The 15,184-nt window shown below is 43.0% G+C and overlaps 2 protein-coding genes across 3 annotated transcripts; both read left to right on the forward strand.

Annotated features, from left to right (window-relative positions):
• The first annotated feature begins 793 nt into the window (after positions 1–793).
• On the forward strand, positions 794–8,303 carry hhatla (hedgehog acyltransferase like, a). 2 transcript variants are annotated; one of them, XM_076098244.1, is made up of 13 exons: positions 794–1,008; positions 2,234–2,354; positions 3,699–3,766; positions 3,870–3,983; positions 4,461–4,481; positions 4,739–4,933; positions 5,059–5,268; positions 5,664–5,835; positions 6,030–6,174; positions 6,271–6,306; positions 6,409–6,610; positions 6,709–6,850; positions 7,188–8,303. In XM_076098244.1, the coding sequence occupies exons 2-13, from the start codon at positions 2,249–2,251 to the stop codon at positions 7,328–7,330; spliced, it is 1,554 nt and encodes a 517-aa protein (XP_075954359.1). In that variant the 5' UTR covers positions 794–1,008; positions 2,234–2,248; the 3' UTR covers positions 7,331–8,303. The 2 variants fall into 2 exon arrangements, with proteins under 2 accessions (XP_075954359.1, XP_075954358.1); XM_076098243.1 differs by lacking the exons at positions 794–1,008; positions 2,234–2,354; positions 3,699–3,766; positions 3,870–3,983 and having other exon boundaries at positions 3,997–4,481; positions 4,744–4,933.
• Positions 8,304–10,252: 1,949 nt separating this feature from the next.
• On the forward strand, positions 10,253–15,101 carry LOC142956515 (kelch-like protein 40a). The gene is made up of 6 exons (XM_076098144.1): positions 10,253–11,374; positions 11,470–11,630; positions 11,744–11,851; positions 12,879–13,064; positions 13,330–13,479; positions 14,649–15,101. The coding sequence occupies exons 1-6, from the start codon at positions 10,253–10,255 to the stop codon at positions 14,758–14,760; spliced, it is 1,839 nt and encodes a 612-aa protein (XP_075954259.1). The 3' UTR covers positions 14,761–15,101.
• The last annotated feature ends 83 nt before the right edge of the window (positions 15,102–15,184 follow it).

Here is a 15,184-nt window from a genome sequence, read left to right on the forward strand (position 1 = left end):
AACAACAGCGAGAGCGGTTAACAATCCAAGTAAATTAGTTGACGTTTATGTCAAACCCTTTAGTGTGTGTTCTGCGGGGCTAATTTTGACATGTCGAGAGCGCCACCTAGTGTCTAAAGTAGGAAAATGCTCCGAGGATACCCTGCATTCATAATTATACAATACAGTAGGTAGGCTACAGTGCCTGCCCAACTCTGTTCAAGCAATCGCAGTGTCGGATTTGGAGTAGCAAAGATACCACTTCATGATAGGAAACATTAATGGAAAACTATGAAAAACAAATCAGAAAACTCAACGAGATATTGTCCTGACCTTAACGTGATAGTCTATTCTGATACCCAACAGCACATATAATATAGACCTAAAAAAATACCAAAATAAACTTAAGAGCAATTGCTTTTGTCGCTGGTTATCCACGAGTATGATACATTTGCGGCAGCATTTTTAATTGTTCATAAGTCATTTTTTCATAAGCTACAGTCTACTTGTACATGCCTTCCTCTCAAGTCTAATCCTCTATTATTGTTATTTGACTGGAGAATCATCAGAGGTATTCTATGGTGTGTCTCTGATCATGTCTTGAATACAGGTATATTATAGATGCTGCTATTGATTGATGCAAATGCTTTCCTCCTCTCTTTCTCTTTCTCTCTCTTTTTTTTAATCAACCCTTTCTCACAGCGTGTTTTGCGCTCCTGTAAGGTCCTATGGGCTCGGTGCGGACCACCCCTCACTGCGGTGCAGTATAGGATAAATATATCCCCCTCCTCCTCCTCCTCCTCCGCCTCCTCCTCCTCCTGTCGTTGAGTCCGCAACATCCTGACTTGCCGAGGCTGGTGATCGCAGGCAGCGGCAGCGGCAAGCCCCCCACAGGACGGATGAATTAGAAAACCTACTGTAACCACCGCCACCCCCTTTTATTTTTTAAAAACACAATAATTCTCTATATTGAAGAGTCTGGCTGTAAACACCGCTGCCTCGATCTTGACAGTGTGAAGCGGATACAAGGTTAGTAATAACAACAACAAAAAACTATTTTATTGGTACAAAGGGTTGAATAGAGGAATATAATAATCAATGCAGAAAGGCCTGTGTGTTGTCGGCTCTGTATGCTTGGAGCAGTGGAACGGTAAACCTGTATTTGTATGCAGGACGCTTTGCTGGAGTCCTGCTTAGCCATAGTAACATCTTGGCAGGGACAGGACTTGTTAGTCCAACTCTTTTAACTTCAGCTCAGACTGCGCGACATGAGCCTGGCACACACACACACACACACACACACACACACACACACACACACACACACTCACACACACACACACACACACACACACACACACACACACACACACACACACACACACACACACATAGGCTACACACACACACACATACTCAGGTACAAGTGCGTTATTCCCCACTGGAAAGTAACTGTCTATCTGTTTTTTTTCCCCATGCACCATTCTTGGTCATTCCAGCCCGTGCTAATTATTCTTTGAAGCGAGTCCCCGGTGCCTCTCGGAGATCACATAGCACTGCAGCTGCCCCGCTGTACAGCAAGACCAACTGCTAGAGCTATAATAGGAAGGAGGGGTAGGGTTGCGCAGCTGACGGTGCTGATTCCGAGGAGCCAGAGCTCTGCAGTACTATTTAAGTCACTGCCCCGTGGATCCTAAAGCCCTTTTAGTAAAATGTCACCTCCTTAAAACACCTGGCATCTGTCACGTTGAACCTGTGTGGGTGTGTTTTGGAACAAGGAGTTTTACATTTAATCCCCATCATGAGATTTTGTTGTGGGTGTGTAGATTTTGTAAGTGGCATAGACTGTTTTTTTCTTCTTCAGTGAGTATATTGTAAAAGCATTGCCCAGGGACTCTATATGAATGGTGAATAAAGTGAACAATTTACATACTGTGTATAGGCCTCAAAACCTTTTTGTTGCTATACGCCCAAGCATGTATTATTAAGAGGAGGCCGTCAAGGTGCAGGCTTGCCTCAGCCCTAACTGAAACGTAACACTTTCATTCAGAATAATCAGTGACATCTGGAGAAAAACAAAAGGTAACACTGGTTCAATAAAACTCGATAAATCCCTTACTCCAATTTACACAATCATGCATTGCTGGTTTCAGATGTGTCTGTGTTTGTTTTCTTCTTCATACTTTTACTGTTTGCCTTCAGTCAGGTCTAATGGTGTGTGGCTGATTGCTTTTCCACCCCGTTGGGCTTCCAGGTTCACAGGTTCACCATGGGGATCAAGGCTGCCCTCCCCAGATATGAGCTGTATCTCTACACAGCCGTGCTCGGCGTGGCCTTGATATGGGCAGGCAGTTGGATATCTGAAGCTTCAAGTGGTGAGTGCAGGACATGTCAAGAGATGTCCAAAAGGCACACAATGACACGACTATACGCTATGGAGTGTACTGAAGTTCACTGAAGCCCATTTATATTTATCAGAGTCAGAGCGAATGCACATTTTTAGAAACAGCTGCTCCTTTTGCCGTAGCGGCTATATGAGTAAGATGCTCAACACAGTCAGCACCTTCAGTCCAAATACATCTCACAGAAAAAAATCACTTACTAGGTGACAATGGGAATTCATTATTATAACACTGCTCAATTTAACCTAAAACTGCGTAGAACAAAGTTCATTGAGCAAATTGAAAGAGACCCCCCCCACCCCCAGGAAATCCTGCATGTTCCTATTAATATGAAAACAATTTAGAGCTGGTCCAATTACATTCTAATTATTTTCCTGATGGAGATATTTCCGACTAAAACTCAATTACACTGAGTCAACTAATCCCACACCTCTCCCTCTGAAACACTGCCAAGTCTTTGCATGTTTTCAGACAGTAAAACGCTCAAACTATCCTCTTCACCCACTGGTCTGAATGGACTGATTGCAATCTGGCGGATGGTACTGTCTGTCACAGTCTGTGCAGTCAGATGGACCAGGGCAGAGTCATTCATGCATTTTCTCCCGATTCCTTTTCTTCCTCCGACTTTCTTGAAATGGTCATTTTCTGGCTGCTCAGTCCGTGGACATCCACACTGCTCTCCGGTCTGCATGCCACAGTGGCACCGAAAACACCCGTAATAGAAGCTTGGCCGTGTTCCCAGAATTAAGAGGCTTTCCCTGACTGACCCTCATATTTTGATATCCCTTTTTCATGTCCATTAGTGTAATCAGACAGAGCCGGAGGAGCTACTGTCGGGGGGCTGCGTGCCAGCCGCATTTATTGCCGTGTACTGAATGTCTCAACATCCCTGTCACGGTTCTGATTGTTATCACACATATTTTCATTCTTATCATTCCTGTGTTAGCTGTTGACTCAGGTTACGCAGCAAACTAATCTCCTACACCCAGATTATCACCGTATGAGTGTGGATGTCAGCCTCAAAAATAGAAAAGCTTTGCAATCAGTACCTTATGTAATGTTTGATGTTATCAAATGGACTGAATGTGCTCTCAAACCTTAAATTCATTGTGAACGATCCAACAATAACACCAAAGCTGTTTTTTATTCATATGATTCTCAAAAGGATTATTTAATTAAGAACCCAGAAATAAAGCTGCCTACATTTTAGATTTACCTAGAAGCTTTACCATAAATTGCCAGGAGTTGAAAATGTACTACCTTGCTGATTGCGTTTTGTTTGGTGAATGCCCTTTTTTTTCTTCCCTCTCTATTCAGAGAATATAAACAGAAAAGCCTTCAAGGAAAGCGTGAAACCAGGATGGCATTACTTTGGCAGGAAAATGGTAAATTGCTCACATATAATCCCCTTTGAGTATCTCCTTGTGTTCTATAAGTAGATCTGCTAATGCAAAGACGTCAAGAGTAATGCATCTTCCTTTGCCGCAGGACGTTGCAGACTTCGAGTGGATGATGTGGTTCTCTACATTCCGCAATCATATCCTTTTTGCTCTCATGGGTCACGTTATCTTTGCCAAGATATTCACCCTCTTAGCTCCAAAGGTGCGTGCACGTTTGTGAATGCCCGTCGGCTTGCAGTGTGATCTGATTGCGTACAGGTGTAATGGCATGTCTCTTATTATGTGTATATGTATGTACATGTTGTGTGTGTGTGTATATACATGTGTGTGTTTGAACACAAGCTTTGCTCTAATCAAGGCCACACAACATTTTAATTTAAGATTTAATATGATATGTGGTGTAAACATAAAATGCGATCTACTGATGTAAACAGTAGGCCTTGGGCTGTACAAGTAATTCAACTCTGTTCAGTTCAGTGTAACTCTATTCTGTTCTCTTGAGCAAAATATAATGTACCCCAAGGTCTAACACGTGATTGACAGCATGACCTGCATTGTCGACTGCCATGCTGTCTGTTGAGTGCACCTCTTATTCTCTCCTGTGAACATGTGTTTTTGACATGTTTAAAACAGTTTGTTTTAAACATGTTTTCTGTCTCGTTCCATGCTTACAATGAAGATTGGTATTGATGGATGTAAGGTAACATTAATAAACTTGTGAATTTCATAACGTTTGTCATGTGTTTCATTAAAAATTGTTAATACATGGACGGTAGATTTGTTTGTCCCCCCCCCCCCCCCCCTCATTGTGTAATCTTTCCATCTTAAAGTATATCCATTGTTGTAGATGTAGTGTTGTTGTACTAACACCATTCATCGTGAGTGTTGCATTTAATCAAGAATAGAAGTCGTCCCGTTGTGACGCCACACTGACGGTGGCCCCTTCTTTACCCACAGCACAGATCCTTGATCTTTGGTGTGTACGGTGGTTTGGCAGTACTGATCACCATGGGCTGGACCTTCATGGCTCTGGTACTGTCTCACTGCGTCATACTCTACAGCGTCGCCCTGGTAAAGAAGAAGTGGCTGTGCTTTGTGGCCGGCCTTACCACACTGGCCTCCATCAAGCTGGAGCCCTATAACTCCTGGCAGGTGAGCGGGTGGTTTCCAGGTTTGAAACCTCGAATCAGCTGACATAGAACGAGCTGCGGGAATTAGAAGATGACATACAAATGTATATAATGATAATAGATGATGATGATGTCGTCCTTCCTCAGGAAGCCTTGGTGAGCGGCTCTTTCGACCTGCAAGACATCCTGTTCTATGGAGGATGCGGCTTCAGCATCATGCGCTGTATGAGCTTTGCCTTGGAGAACTGCGAGAGGAAGGACGGCAGCTACACATTCTCCGACCTGCTGCGGTACAACTTCTACCTCCCCTTCTTCTTCTTTGGACCCATCATGACTTTCGACAGGTTCCATGCCCAGGTGGGGATCTGAGATTCAACTGAGAGTGATGAAAAATGAGCGAAAGTGGAAAAAAGTGCAGCAGCCCTTCTGAAATGTGACAGTAGTTATGAAGCTATCAATCATGAGTTGCAGACTCCTTAAGGCTAATGTAACACCCACTCATAATGCCGTGCGTTTGTATAATTCAATTTAGAGCCACGGGCAGAGACAGAAACAAATATGTTGTGCATATGTACACTTTGATTGAAATGACTTTCCCCACATAGCTGTATTTGACTTTTAGACTCTGTCTGTTTATCGAGTGTGTGCGCCCACTCAAAATCCTTTTTAGTATAAGAATAATTTTAGTTAAACGTCTGCTGAGATGCTGGGGCGGTCATATCATTTTACAAATCAATGACGGCGTTCCACAGGTGAACAACACCCAGCTGACCCGCAAGGACAGGGAGCTGTGGAACATCACCACCAAGGCCTTGCTGCATCTGGGGGTGATTCTGATGGTGGACGTCTTCTTCCACTACCTCTACATCTTGACAATCCCCAGTGACATGAAGCTGGTCTCCAAGCTTACTGACTGGAGTCTGGGTGAGTTCCATATACGTTTATGCGCCGTTTTCACGTGGCTGTGGTCACAAAGGACTAATATCTTACGTTGGTTCTATGCATTATGTTTACTCCAACCATATGTGCTTTTTCAAACATGAGAATCTACCTCTTCATTAGAAGTTTACATTAATGTTATCAACTACTAGCATCAGTGTACTTGCTTTGATTTACAGCTGGTCTGGCTTATTCCAACCTGGTGTATGACTGGGTGAAAGCGGCCGTAATGTTCGGCGTCATCAACACTGTGGCTACACTGGACCACCTGGACCCTCCTCAGCCTCCCAAGTGTATCACCATGCTCTATGTCTTCGCTGAGACGTACGTGGGATTTACACTAGTTGTGTGTAATCATAAAAAATAAATCATTACGTAAATCCTTGTTGCCCGTGCTAAACGTTGAATTCTTTTTTTCAGGCACTTTGACAGAGGCATCAATGACTGGCTGTGCAAGTGAGTTTAAAACCTTGGGTTTAAATGACAGAACCGACAGTATATGTAGAGAAGAGAGATTTTGATCCTTCATCGGGTTGAATGTGAGTCGTAATTTTGCAGGTATGTTTACGACTACATCGGCGGGGATCACAATAAAATCTTCAAGGAGCTCCTGGCGACCTTCTGCACCTTCGCCATCACCACCTTGTGGCTGGGCCCGTGTGAGCTGGTTTACATCTGGTCCTTTTTCAACTGCTTCGGCCTCAACTTTGAGCTGTGGGTGGCCAAGTTGTTCTCCTTTCCGCCATTTTCAACCATAGAGGTGAGATACATTGAGATTAAAATCACTTGCAGTCAATAAATGGCGTTATGCTTGGTGTAATGTTGTGCCATATCCCTTAATGTGCCTGCGTCCTATAGGGTGCAATGGGTGAAGCCATGTCACGCAGGATCCGGGGTGTGTTCAACGCCGCCAACTTCTGGACCATTGTCCTCTACAACGTCCTCTCTCTGAACAGTTTGGGGTTTGCCAAACTGGTGGGAAGACGACTGATTTTCAAAGGTGGGGAATAACAAAGGTTTATTATATGAAAACAAAGTATTTTCTGTCAGTTCTAGTCAAAGCGGGAACAACTCAGACATCAAAAGCAACAGAATCTTAAGGGGCGCCATCCTCACATATCACATAACTTAAGATCCTCTTTGTTGCTTTCTTTCCCTTGGATCTTTGACGTAGAATAAAAGAACAACAGAGCAGTGTCAAACATAGAGGTTGTTCACATGATTATCTTCAGTTGAACATCTACTAAGGGCATAGAACAAAAAGAGCTGCATTCCTTTAAAGTCGTACTTTCTTCTTCCCTTCCTCTTTCATTCCTCTCTTTGTGTTTCTCTTCCAGGTTTCCCTCTGTCCACCCTCTCTGTGTTACTTGTGACCTACTGTGGCGTCCAGCTGGTGAAGGAAAGGGAGAGACAACAAGCCCTGCTGGACGATCCGGAGCCGGTGAAGGCCGTGGACGGGGGCAAAGAAAAAGCAGAATAAATCTGACAGAAAAACGGACCCCATCACATTGTTCCGTCCTCGGCCTTGCGAACTGTACCTAACCAGACTGTAACAGCCAGTCAGCACCTGTATTGTTCACAAGCCTATGTTGTTGTTTTTTTGCCTTTGTTTGTCAGAAGCGAGGCAACATTTTGAACTGTGAAATATCCTCAAGTGCACTTGCTGTAGATAATCACAACGTCCTTTGGCACAAATCCACTGACGGGGCATTTTGTATTTTAACCGAACAAAAGATTGTTTGACAAATGCTAGGCCTGCTAAATATTTTACGATGCTACACCTAATACTATATATAAAGACATACAGCATTATTAAGGAACGACTATGATCTGTGTGGTTGTCTCCTCTGTTCACTTTAGATATGATTATTTTTAATTATTTACTTAATTTTGCCTTAGACGCCTAATCACCACAATGTTAACATACTGAAAGGTTTAAAAACTTGAAATCAGGGTGTATGGAGTGCAATGAAGAAGATAAACCAAGGGTGCTGTGGAGGTCCTCCACATAGCTTGCAGCTGATTGTAAAGCAGATTTGCTCTACTGTCACGAAGCAAAAATGCAAGTCACAATGTATAGAATAGTTAAAGTGGATGGAGAATGCATTAGCTCTCTTGTAAACTTGAAAAATTGAACTTAGTTCAACCGTCCAGAGAGCGACAGCTTTCCTCCTATTATTACTGTAGGTGTGACGTTTCACCACGTCTTTCCTCGTCCCTCTCTCACATGATCCAGGCCCCTCTGTGAAAGGCGATAGGCCCCAGCAGGGAATATGGGTGCACTCTCTTATCCTGCCTGTCACCAAAACCTGCTGTCTGTCGTCAGCGCAGCAGGCAGAGAGAGAAAAAAAAGTGCATGCAAGATTGTAATGCCTTTTCTCATTTGTAGGGTTTTTATTCAAAGGTGTTCGTTTCAAATGTTCGACTTGAAATAAAGTTTTGGTTCATCCAAATGTGACATAGAAGTTTGTTGCAGCACAATGGAGTGGAGACCAAAGTGGAAGTATGGTTGTTTGCTTGGATGTGTGAGCACAGTCCGTCTTAAATCTGAAACAATAACATTTTGTTTCAATTGGTGGCGATGCTTTAATAAGTGACTAAAGACTGTGTTGGGTTTTACTTGTGTGACAGTGAGTCGTTGTCATGTATCGCCACAAGATGGCCCAGTTTAACCAAAGTTGATCAAAGGTTCACCCACACAGTCTCCCTCAACTGTTAAAGAACATATCAGGCGTGAACACTTAAAAGTATTTTTATTTTTGTTCGGAGAATAATTTACGGTTTGCAGGAATTGCACAGGTGTAATTGATCGCGTTAATTATGACCTTCATACTGGCTAACTGGGAATTTCTAAAGGGAAAAAGATTCCCTTTAGAAAATCCATATAAATCCATAAAAACTTCATAAGTTGAAGAGTTCCGTTCTAATGGGTGTAGGCACTGATTTATAAAATATGACTCAAACACTTAAAGTTTAAGAACAGTCCAATTTCAAAACTGTGAAAAAGTAAAGACAAAGAAGTAGAAAGATAGATACATCCCAGTAAATATACATCACACATTGAAATGATTATGATCACGACATTGTTAAATGATCTTAATTCATTATGAATATATTTAATACCTCCCTTCAGTTGGACAGTTAGCTTTTTCAGTTAACATGAGCCTCAAAATGTGCATTGTGTGTGTTAAACTGCGTTTAGTTAGTCTTTACAAAGAGTTTGGCTTCAGTTGACACGTCTCCTCATCTGATACCTCTCTTATGTTCAGACATTCTTATTTCGTCCTTGTCATATCCTCGAAGTAAACATTTATGTAAACCAAGGAGCTTTCATCTGATTATATGGATTACACAGTCAGAATTACAAGCAATAACAGACATTCCCTGTGTCTGTATGAGTAATAGCAGTGGACTTAATCTTCCACAACTTCTATCTCATTTTCAGCCAATAGGTGCCAGTGTTGTTTATCACTCTGGATGTATCTCTGGCTCGAATGATTAAAGTGGTTACACATATTCCACATATATAATATGTGTGAGCATGTCTCATAATCTTCACTGATTCCATATGTTGTGACAAATGAGACTTGAGACCAGATGTCTTGGTCCTGACATTTCAATCCATCCGTTTTTGTTTTTTTCATCAATGTAAGAGGGATAAAAGGGCACATTTAGTATATCACCTGTTAAATAATTAGAAACACCTGTCAAGTGACGTGGTACATGGTGAATCGTGTCACGCTGTGTTTGTAACCCGAGGAAGGCTCATGGGGACGCTGTGAATAAACAATACATTTAAGTGTTGTGCCAGTGGTTGGTTTGTGGGTTTTGTTCTAAAACTTTTGAGTTTATTCCACTTTCTGGTGTCAGAGGAGATTTATTATGTAACATGCTAATGTTCCAGGAACTGCTGTTACCGATACACACCATATACTGTCTTGTACCTCCACCGATGTATACATGTAATACGGTGAACTGCTTAACGTCAGTGTAGCCGCAGTGTATTCACTTTCTCGATCAATAGTGGATCACAAAGTTATAAAAAGTGTGTGAAAACATCAAAGTGCCGTAATAAGAGCCAGTCAGGCTGCCTGGTGAGACGTTCTCCTGGATTTAACACGCCGTCACTGCCATGCTTAGTAATTCAGCTGTTTGTGGGGGTCTGTGTGGTGCAGGAGTGGACTGGTCCACCAAAATGGATTCCTCAGCTTTGTGAGGGTCCTGTCTATAAATACGCCGGTGTGACTGACAGCCACGGACAGCTGCAGCCACTGGCCAACCAACCCGTGGAGACCATCCACAGCGATCGGAGCAGCCCTGTGCACCCTGGCAGTCCTGCTCCGTCGTGGGGAGAGAGTAGGGAGCCCACAAAAACTAAACCGGGACGAAGAGACAGAACAAAATGGCTGCCCTGACCATAGACCCGGTGGAGCAGCCTCGGATGTACCAGCAGAGTCTGCTTCAGGACGGACTGTGTGACCTCTTGGAGAATGACAAGTTCGTGGACTGTGTCCTCCAAATTCAGGACCAGAAGTTCCCCTGCCACCGCTTGGTTTTGGCCGCCAGCAGCCCCTTCTTCAAGGCCATGTTCCTGTCCAACCTGGAGGAGAGCAAGAAGCGAGAGATTGTCCTCAAAGACGTGGAGCCGGGTGTTATGGGGATGATCCTGCGCTACTTGTACACCTCTGAAATTAGTCTGACAGAACAGAACGTCCAGGATATCTTCATGGTTGCCAACATGTACCAGATCCCCTCCATCTTCTCAGTATGTGTGTCCTACCTCCAAGAGAAGCTGGTGCTGGGAAACTGCTTGGCTATCTTCAGGCTGGGTCTGCTGCTGGATTGTCCAAGGCTCGCTCTGACCGCTAGAGAGTTTATCTGCGAGCGCTACCAGGTGGTCGTCAGGGACCAGGACTTCCTGCAGCTGGGCCCGAGCGAGCTGGCCCTCATCATCACCTCAGACGCCCTCAACATTGAGCGGGAGGAGCAGGTGTTTGAATCCCTGATGGACTGGGTCAGACATGAGGAAACGAACCGGGTCAAGGACCTGAAAGAGCTGCTGCACTGCATCCGTTTCAGGCTCATACCTTTGGATTACTTCAAAGAGAAAGTGGAGCGTCACCAGTACCTGCGGTTCAGCGAGGACATCAAGAAGGAGCTGGATCTCGTCAAGGATGCTTACAAGGGGCGTCTCCCAAAGCCCAGTAAGCCCAGCAGTAATGGGGCAGAGGGGGGAGAAGGAAGTGAGGAGGAGGACGATGAGGAGGAAGGGTACCTGCCAGGTATACTCAACAACAACCCTCGCTTTGGGATGTTTGAGCTGGAGCTGATTGTTATGATCAGTGACAAAGGGACTGTGGCCTATGACCCGGTAGGAAATGAATGCTTTGTGGTCTCCGAGTCCACAGAAATCCCCAAGAACCACTGCAGCCTTGTGACCAAGGAGAACCAGGTGTTTGTTGTCGGAGGACTTCTCTACAACGAAGAGAACAAAGACGAAGCATTCAGCTCCTACTTCCTGCAGGTAGTGTGGCTCTTTGTGACATAAAAACACATCACTTTTTGTTTATTTTACTCTTGCGCCTCTCATTCCTCAAATATCATTGTTTTCACACCCAGTTTGACCCAGTGAGTTCACAATGGTTAGGGATGCCCTCGCAACCCAACCCTCGCTGTCTGTTCGGCCTGACTGAAGCTGGAAACTCCATCTTTGTTGTTGGAGGAAAGGAACTGAAGGATGGCGAGCACGCCCTGAACTCAGTCATCATCTATGACAGACAGTAAGTGTGGATATCAAATTAGGAGATACATGGTTTTGCTTTGACCACAGCAGTGAGTGTGTAGATTCACGATAATCATTCATGATGACGTAACATCTCTTTTTGGTACACAGGTCATTCAAATGGGGAGAGTCGGATCCTCTGCCTTATGAAGTATATGGCCATGGAACCATATCACATGAAGGTCTAGTCTATGTCATTGGAGGAAAATCTGAAAGCAAGTACGTGGCACTCTATAATCTGTATGATATTTTAGCATTTGTTTTATCACTGTGGCTCCATTTAGAAATACCTCTATGACATTTTACAGTTCATGACAGGGCCATCATATTGCCAAATCCTTAAGGAATCATAGTTTATTCCTTATTGCTCTATCACTCATTTTGTAACAGCATCACATTGGATATCTCATAGTTTGACATTTAGGACCTAAACCAATCAATATTTAAAGGGCTACTCCAGTGATTCAGTATTTATCTAAATTTGCGGGACTCACAATAGAAAGATTTAAGAAAAGGTCACAACTGACCAATTTTTATTGATTTTAAACTCCACACCTCCAGTTTATGACATCATTAGGGCTTTTCCAGGGTTATTTTTTTCCCCACAGAAAACATTATACAATCTTGAGACGAATAAACTGAACTTCATGTAACAGCGGCGATCCCCTTTAACACACTGTATCACATGTTTCTTTTTATACTTTTGTCCATCTTGCTATGCAATTATTATGTATTTTCTTAGTCTCAGAAGGAAAGTCAGCCTTTCCATATCGTGAATTTCTTTGGTGATTTCAGTCGGTTTGTAGCCACTTAAGAGTAATTGCTTTTTTTGCTGCTACCGTTAATATTTTCAGGAGGTACCTGTCACTTCCTGTTATTCCTTCTGGCAGATCGCCCAAATAAAGTGACTTGCTTGTGAATAGGATCTGCTGGCCAAGAATATGCTGCATAATTCTCCAAATGTTTTGCCAGAATGTTTGTATTTTGGGGCAGCGCCAGAAGATCATATTTTTCCAAATTGTATTTTTCCTTCAATATCTGAAAACTTTGTAATGTGTTTTTCTCCATTATTGTGCAGAAAGCAGTAATACCTTGGTACCTGAATCTAGAATCTATACAATTTGGTTTAAATTCTGTGTCATATGCAAGCCATCTGAGTTTTCCTAACTGGGTCCACACATTGAATTGCTTTATAACAAAACCAGGTGTGCAGGGTAAATGAGACTGCATCACATGTTTCATGCAGGAAATGCCTGAGAAGAGTCTGTGTCTACAACCCCACTAAGTTTGAGTGGAAGGACCTGGCTCCTCTGAAGACGGCCCGCTCCCTGTTTGGTATCACCGTCCACCAAGACCAGATCTACGTGGTGACGGGGGTCACAGACTCAGGCCTCACCAGCTCTGTGGAGATCTACGACATCGCCACCAACAAGTGAGACAACAGTTCTATTTATATGACCCACTTTATGTCATCGTTATGAGGTGAAGCATCTGTCCACAGTAGTGAAGCTGACTCATCGAGCGTGAATCGCAGATTATAAGGTCATAAAATAGCACTTGTTGCACTACTTGTCAAACGGTAATGTAGCAGCTTATTTGACACCATCATAACTTCTGTTTGTTTGTGTGTGTGTGTGTGTGTGTGTGTGTGTGTGTGTGTGTGTGTGTGTGTGTGTTATTGTCATGTTGCACTCCAGGTGGTCTGAGTTCACAGAGTTCCCTCAGGAGCGCAGTTCTCTCAATCTGATGTCGATGGGAGGGTTCCTGTACGCTGTGGGGGGCTTTGCCATGATGCCCAGTGAAACCAGTGAGGAGCCCGTTCCAACAGAGATGATGGACATCTGGAGGTGAGAGCCCCCCCCCCCCCCCCCCCCCCCCCCCCCACCTGCTCAATACACGTGATGAGGGATTATAATGTGATTTTTACTGAGATTTCATCCTACCAGTAAGATTACATGGAGCCCCCCCCTGATTTGGCCAGTTGCAATGTTTGAAATAAACATGTTTGAAAAATGACAACAACACAGCAAAAAGAAATCAGATGCCACGGTCAGATTAAGATGAAAATGTCATCTCGTAGACTTTGCCCAAAGGAAAAGCACAGGTTTAATGAATGACCTTCAAGAATAAATCTGGTGGTATTCTATGTTTTTCTAATTGTTAACAAATCCAATGAAAGACTATACAATAACAATTAATTGATACTAACATGTATTGTCTGTTAGCTAAAACCTGATATCTCTTATCCTTCTGTGCCATAGAGCTCCAACGAGGAAGCCCCTTTCATACTCACTCAAGCACCGAATGTGCATTGATCCGCAGCTGAAAATAGATCCCCAAATCCACTATTTTCTCCTGTTTAAGTAATCTCTTCTAAAAACTACAGTTCCCATCTGTTTTAGGAAATTACTGAGTCTTTTTAGAGAGTAAAAAAAAGAAATGTTATAACCTGTTTTATCTTTAGTGTGAACAAATGGGCTTGGGGCTGAGTGCCATAGACAAGGTAAAGTATTGGGAAAGAGGTGAATGCATTGTTGGTTTAGGTCTTTTTCATGAGATCTGTTGACAATAAGGTAAATAGGGATAAACACCAGATTTGTAATATTTTACAATAATGGCTGCATTCCAGTAAGGTGCTCCAGTTCCAGGGTCCTGGTATTGAGCGTGTTGGCTCACTCTTACTGGCATAGTCAAATGGATCTGAACCATCATTATTAATGGGCCTTTCCTGCTGAGTCAAGTCACAATGTATGCTGTGGTATATTTCTATACATAAACATATAGTTGATTGGGGTCTAAAATGCAGAAAAGAATTATCTCCAAAAATGAACTTCCTATACAGTTCCATTCTTCTTCCCATACACTATTATGAATGGGGCCACACCACAAAGTCTCTTTCACATCAAATCATTCTCTGTAGATGACGCACGGCATTGAGATTGCATTTGTTTTCATCGCATGCCATCTTATCTTCTTTTAAGGGTGACACTGATATATATTTATATGTTTCCCACAGATACGATGAGTCAGATCAGTGCTGGAATGGGATCTTGCGAGAGATTAGCTACGCAGAGGGATGCACTATTCTTCCAGTGCGCCTCAACACTCTGCGCCTCACCAAGTTATAACTGAACTGAACTGTTGCCGGTGCCAGGAGGTTAACGGCGTAGCATTGAAGTGAACAAGTGCACTCGTTGTGAACATTGGCCCCAAAATTGACTTATACGGAATGTTTCACTGTAATGATTGAATTTGGTCTCTGAAGATGAAAAAGTGTTATGTTTAACAGCAGGGGAAGACAGATACGTGTTTAGTCTAGAGGGGTAAACGACATAAATTAGAATATCAAATAAATTTTAAAAACAGCCAAAATGTTGATTTACATTGTCTTTACATTACATTGTACATCTGTTTTTTGTTACATTATTCCATGAAATTCTTTTCATACCTGCTTTTTGCTTTATTTAAAGCAGAAATAAAGAAAATGGTTGATTGTATTGCTGCAAGTGGTGTGTTCACTTTTAGCTGGAACGGCACGGAGAGGACTGTCCA

Source organism: Anarhichas minor, unplaced genomic scaffold (genome assembly GCF_050575085.1).
Source record: "Anarhichas minor isolate MPS153535 unplaced genomic scaffold, ASM5057508v1 ptg000024l, whole genome shotgun sequence".
In the NCBI taxonomy this organism is placed as follows: domain Eukaryota; kingdom Metazoa; phylum Chordata; class Actinopteri; order Perciformes; family Anarhichadidae; genus Anarhichas; species Anarhichas minor.

Coding starts and splice junctions, on each gene's coding strand:
- LOC142956515 (XM_076098144.1), top strand. CDS start 10,253: ATGGCTGCCCTGACCATAGACCCGGTGGAGCAGCCTCGGATGTACCAG. Junction 11,631..11,743: donor GTCATCATCTATGACAGACA/GTAAGTGTGGAT, acceptor TTTGGTACACAG/GTCATTCAAATGGGGAGAGT. Junction 11,852..12,878: donor GGAGGAAAATCTGAAAGCAA/GTACGTGGCACT, acceptor TGTTTCATGCAG/GAAATGCCTGAGAAGAGTCT.
- hhatla (XM_076098244.1), top strand. CDS start 2,249: ATGGGGATCAAGGCTGCCCTCCCCAGATATGAGCTGTATCTCTACACA. Junction 2,355..3,698: donor GATATCTGAAGCTTCAAGTG/GTGAGTGCAGGA, acceptor CTCTCTATTCAG/AGAATATAAACAGAAAAGCC. Junction 5,836..6,029: donor GCTTACTGACTGGAGTCTGG/GTGAGTTCCATA, acceptor TTTGATTTACAG/CTGGTCTGGCTTATTCCAAC.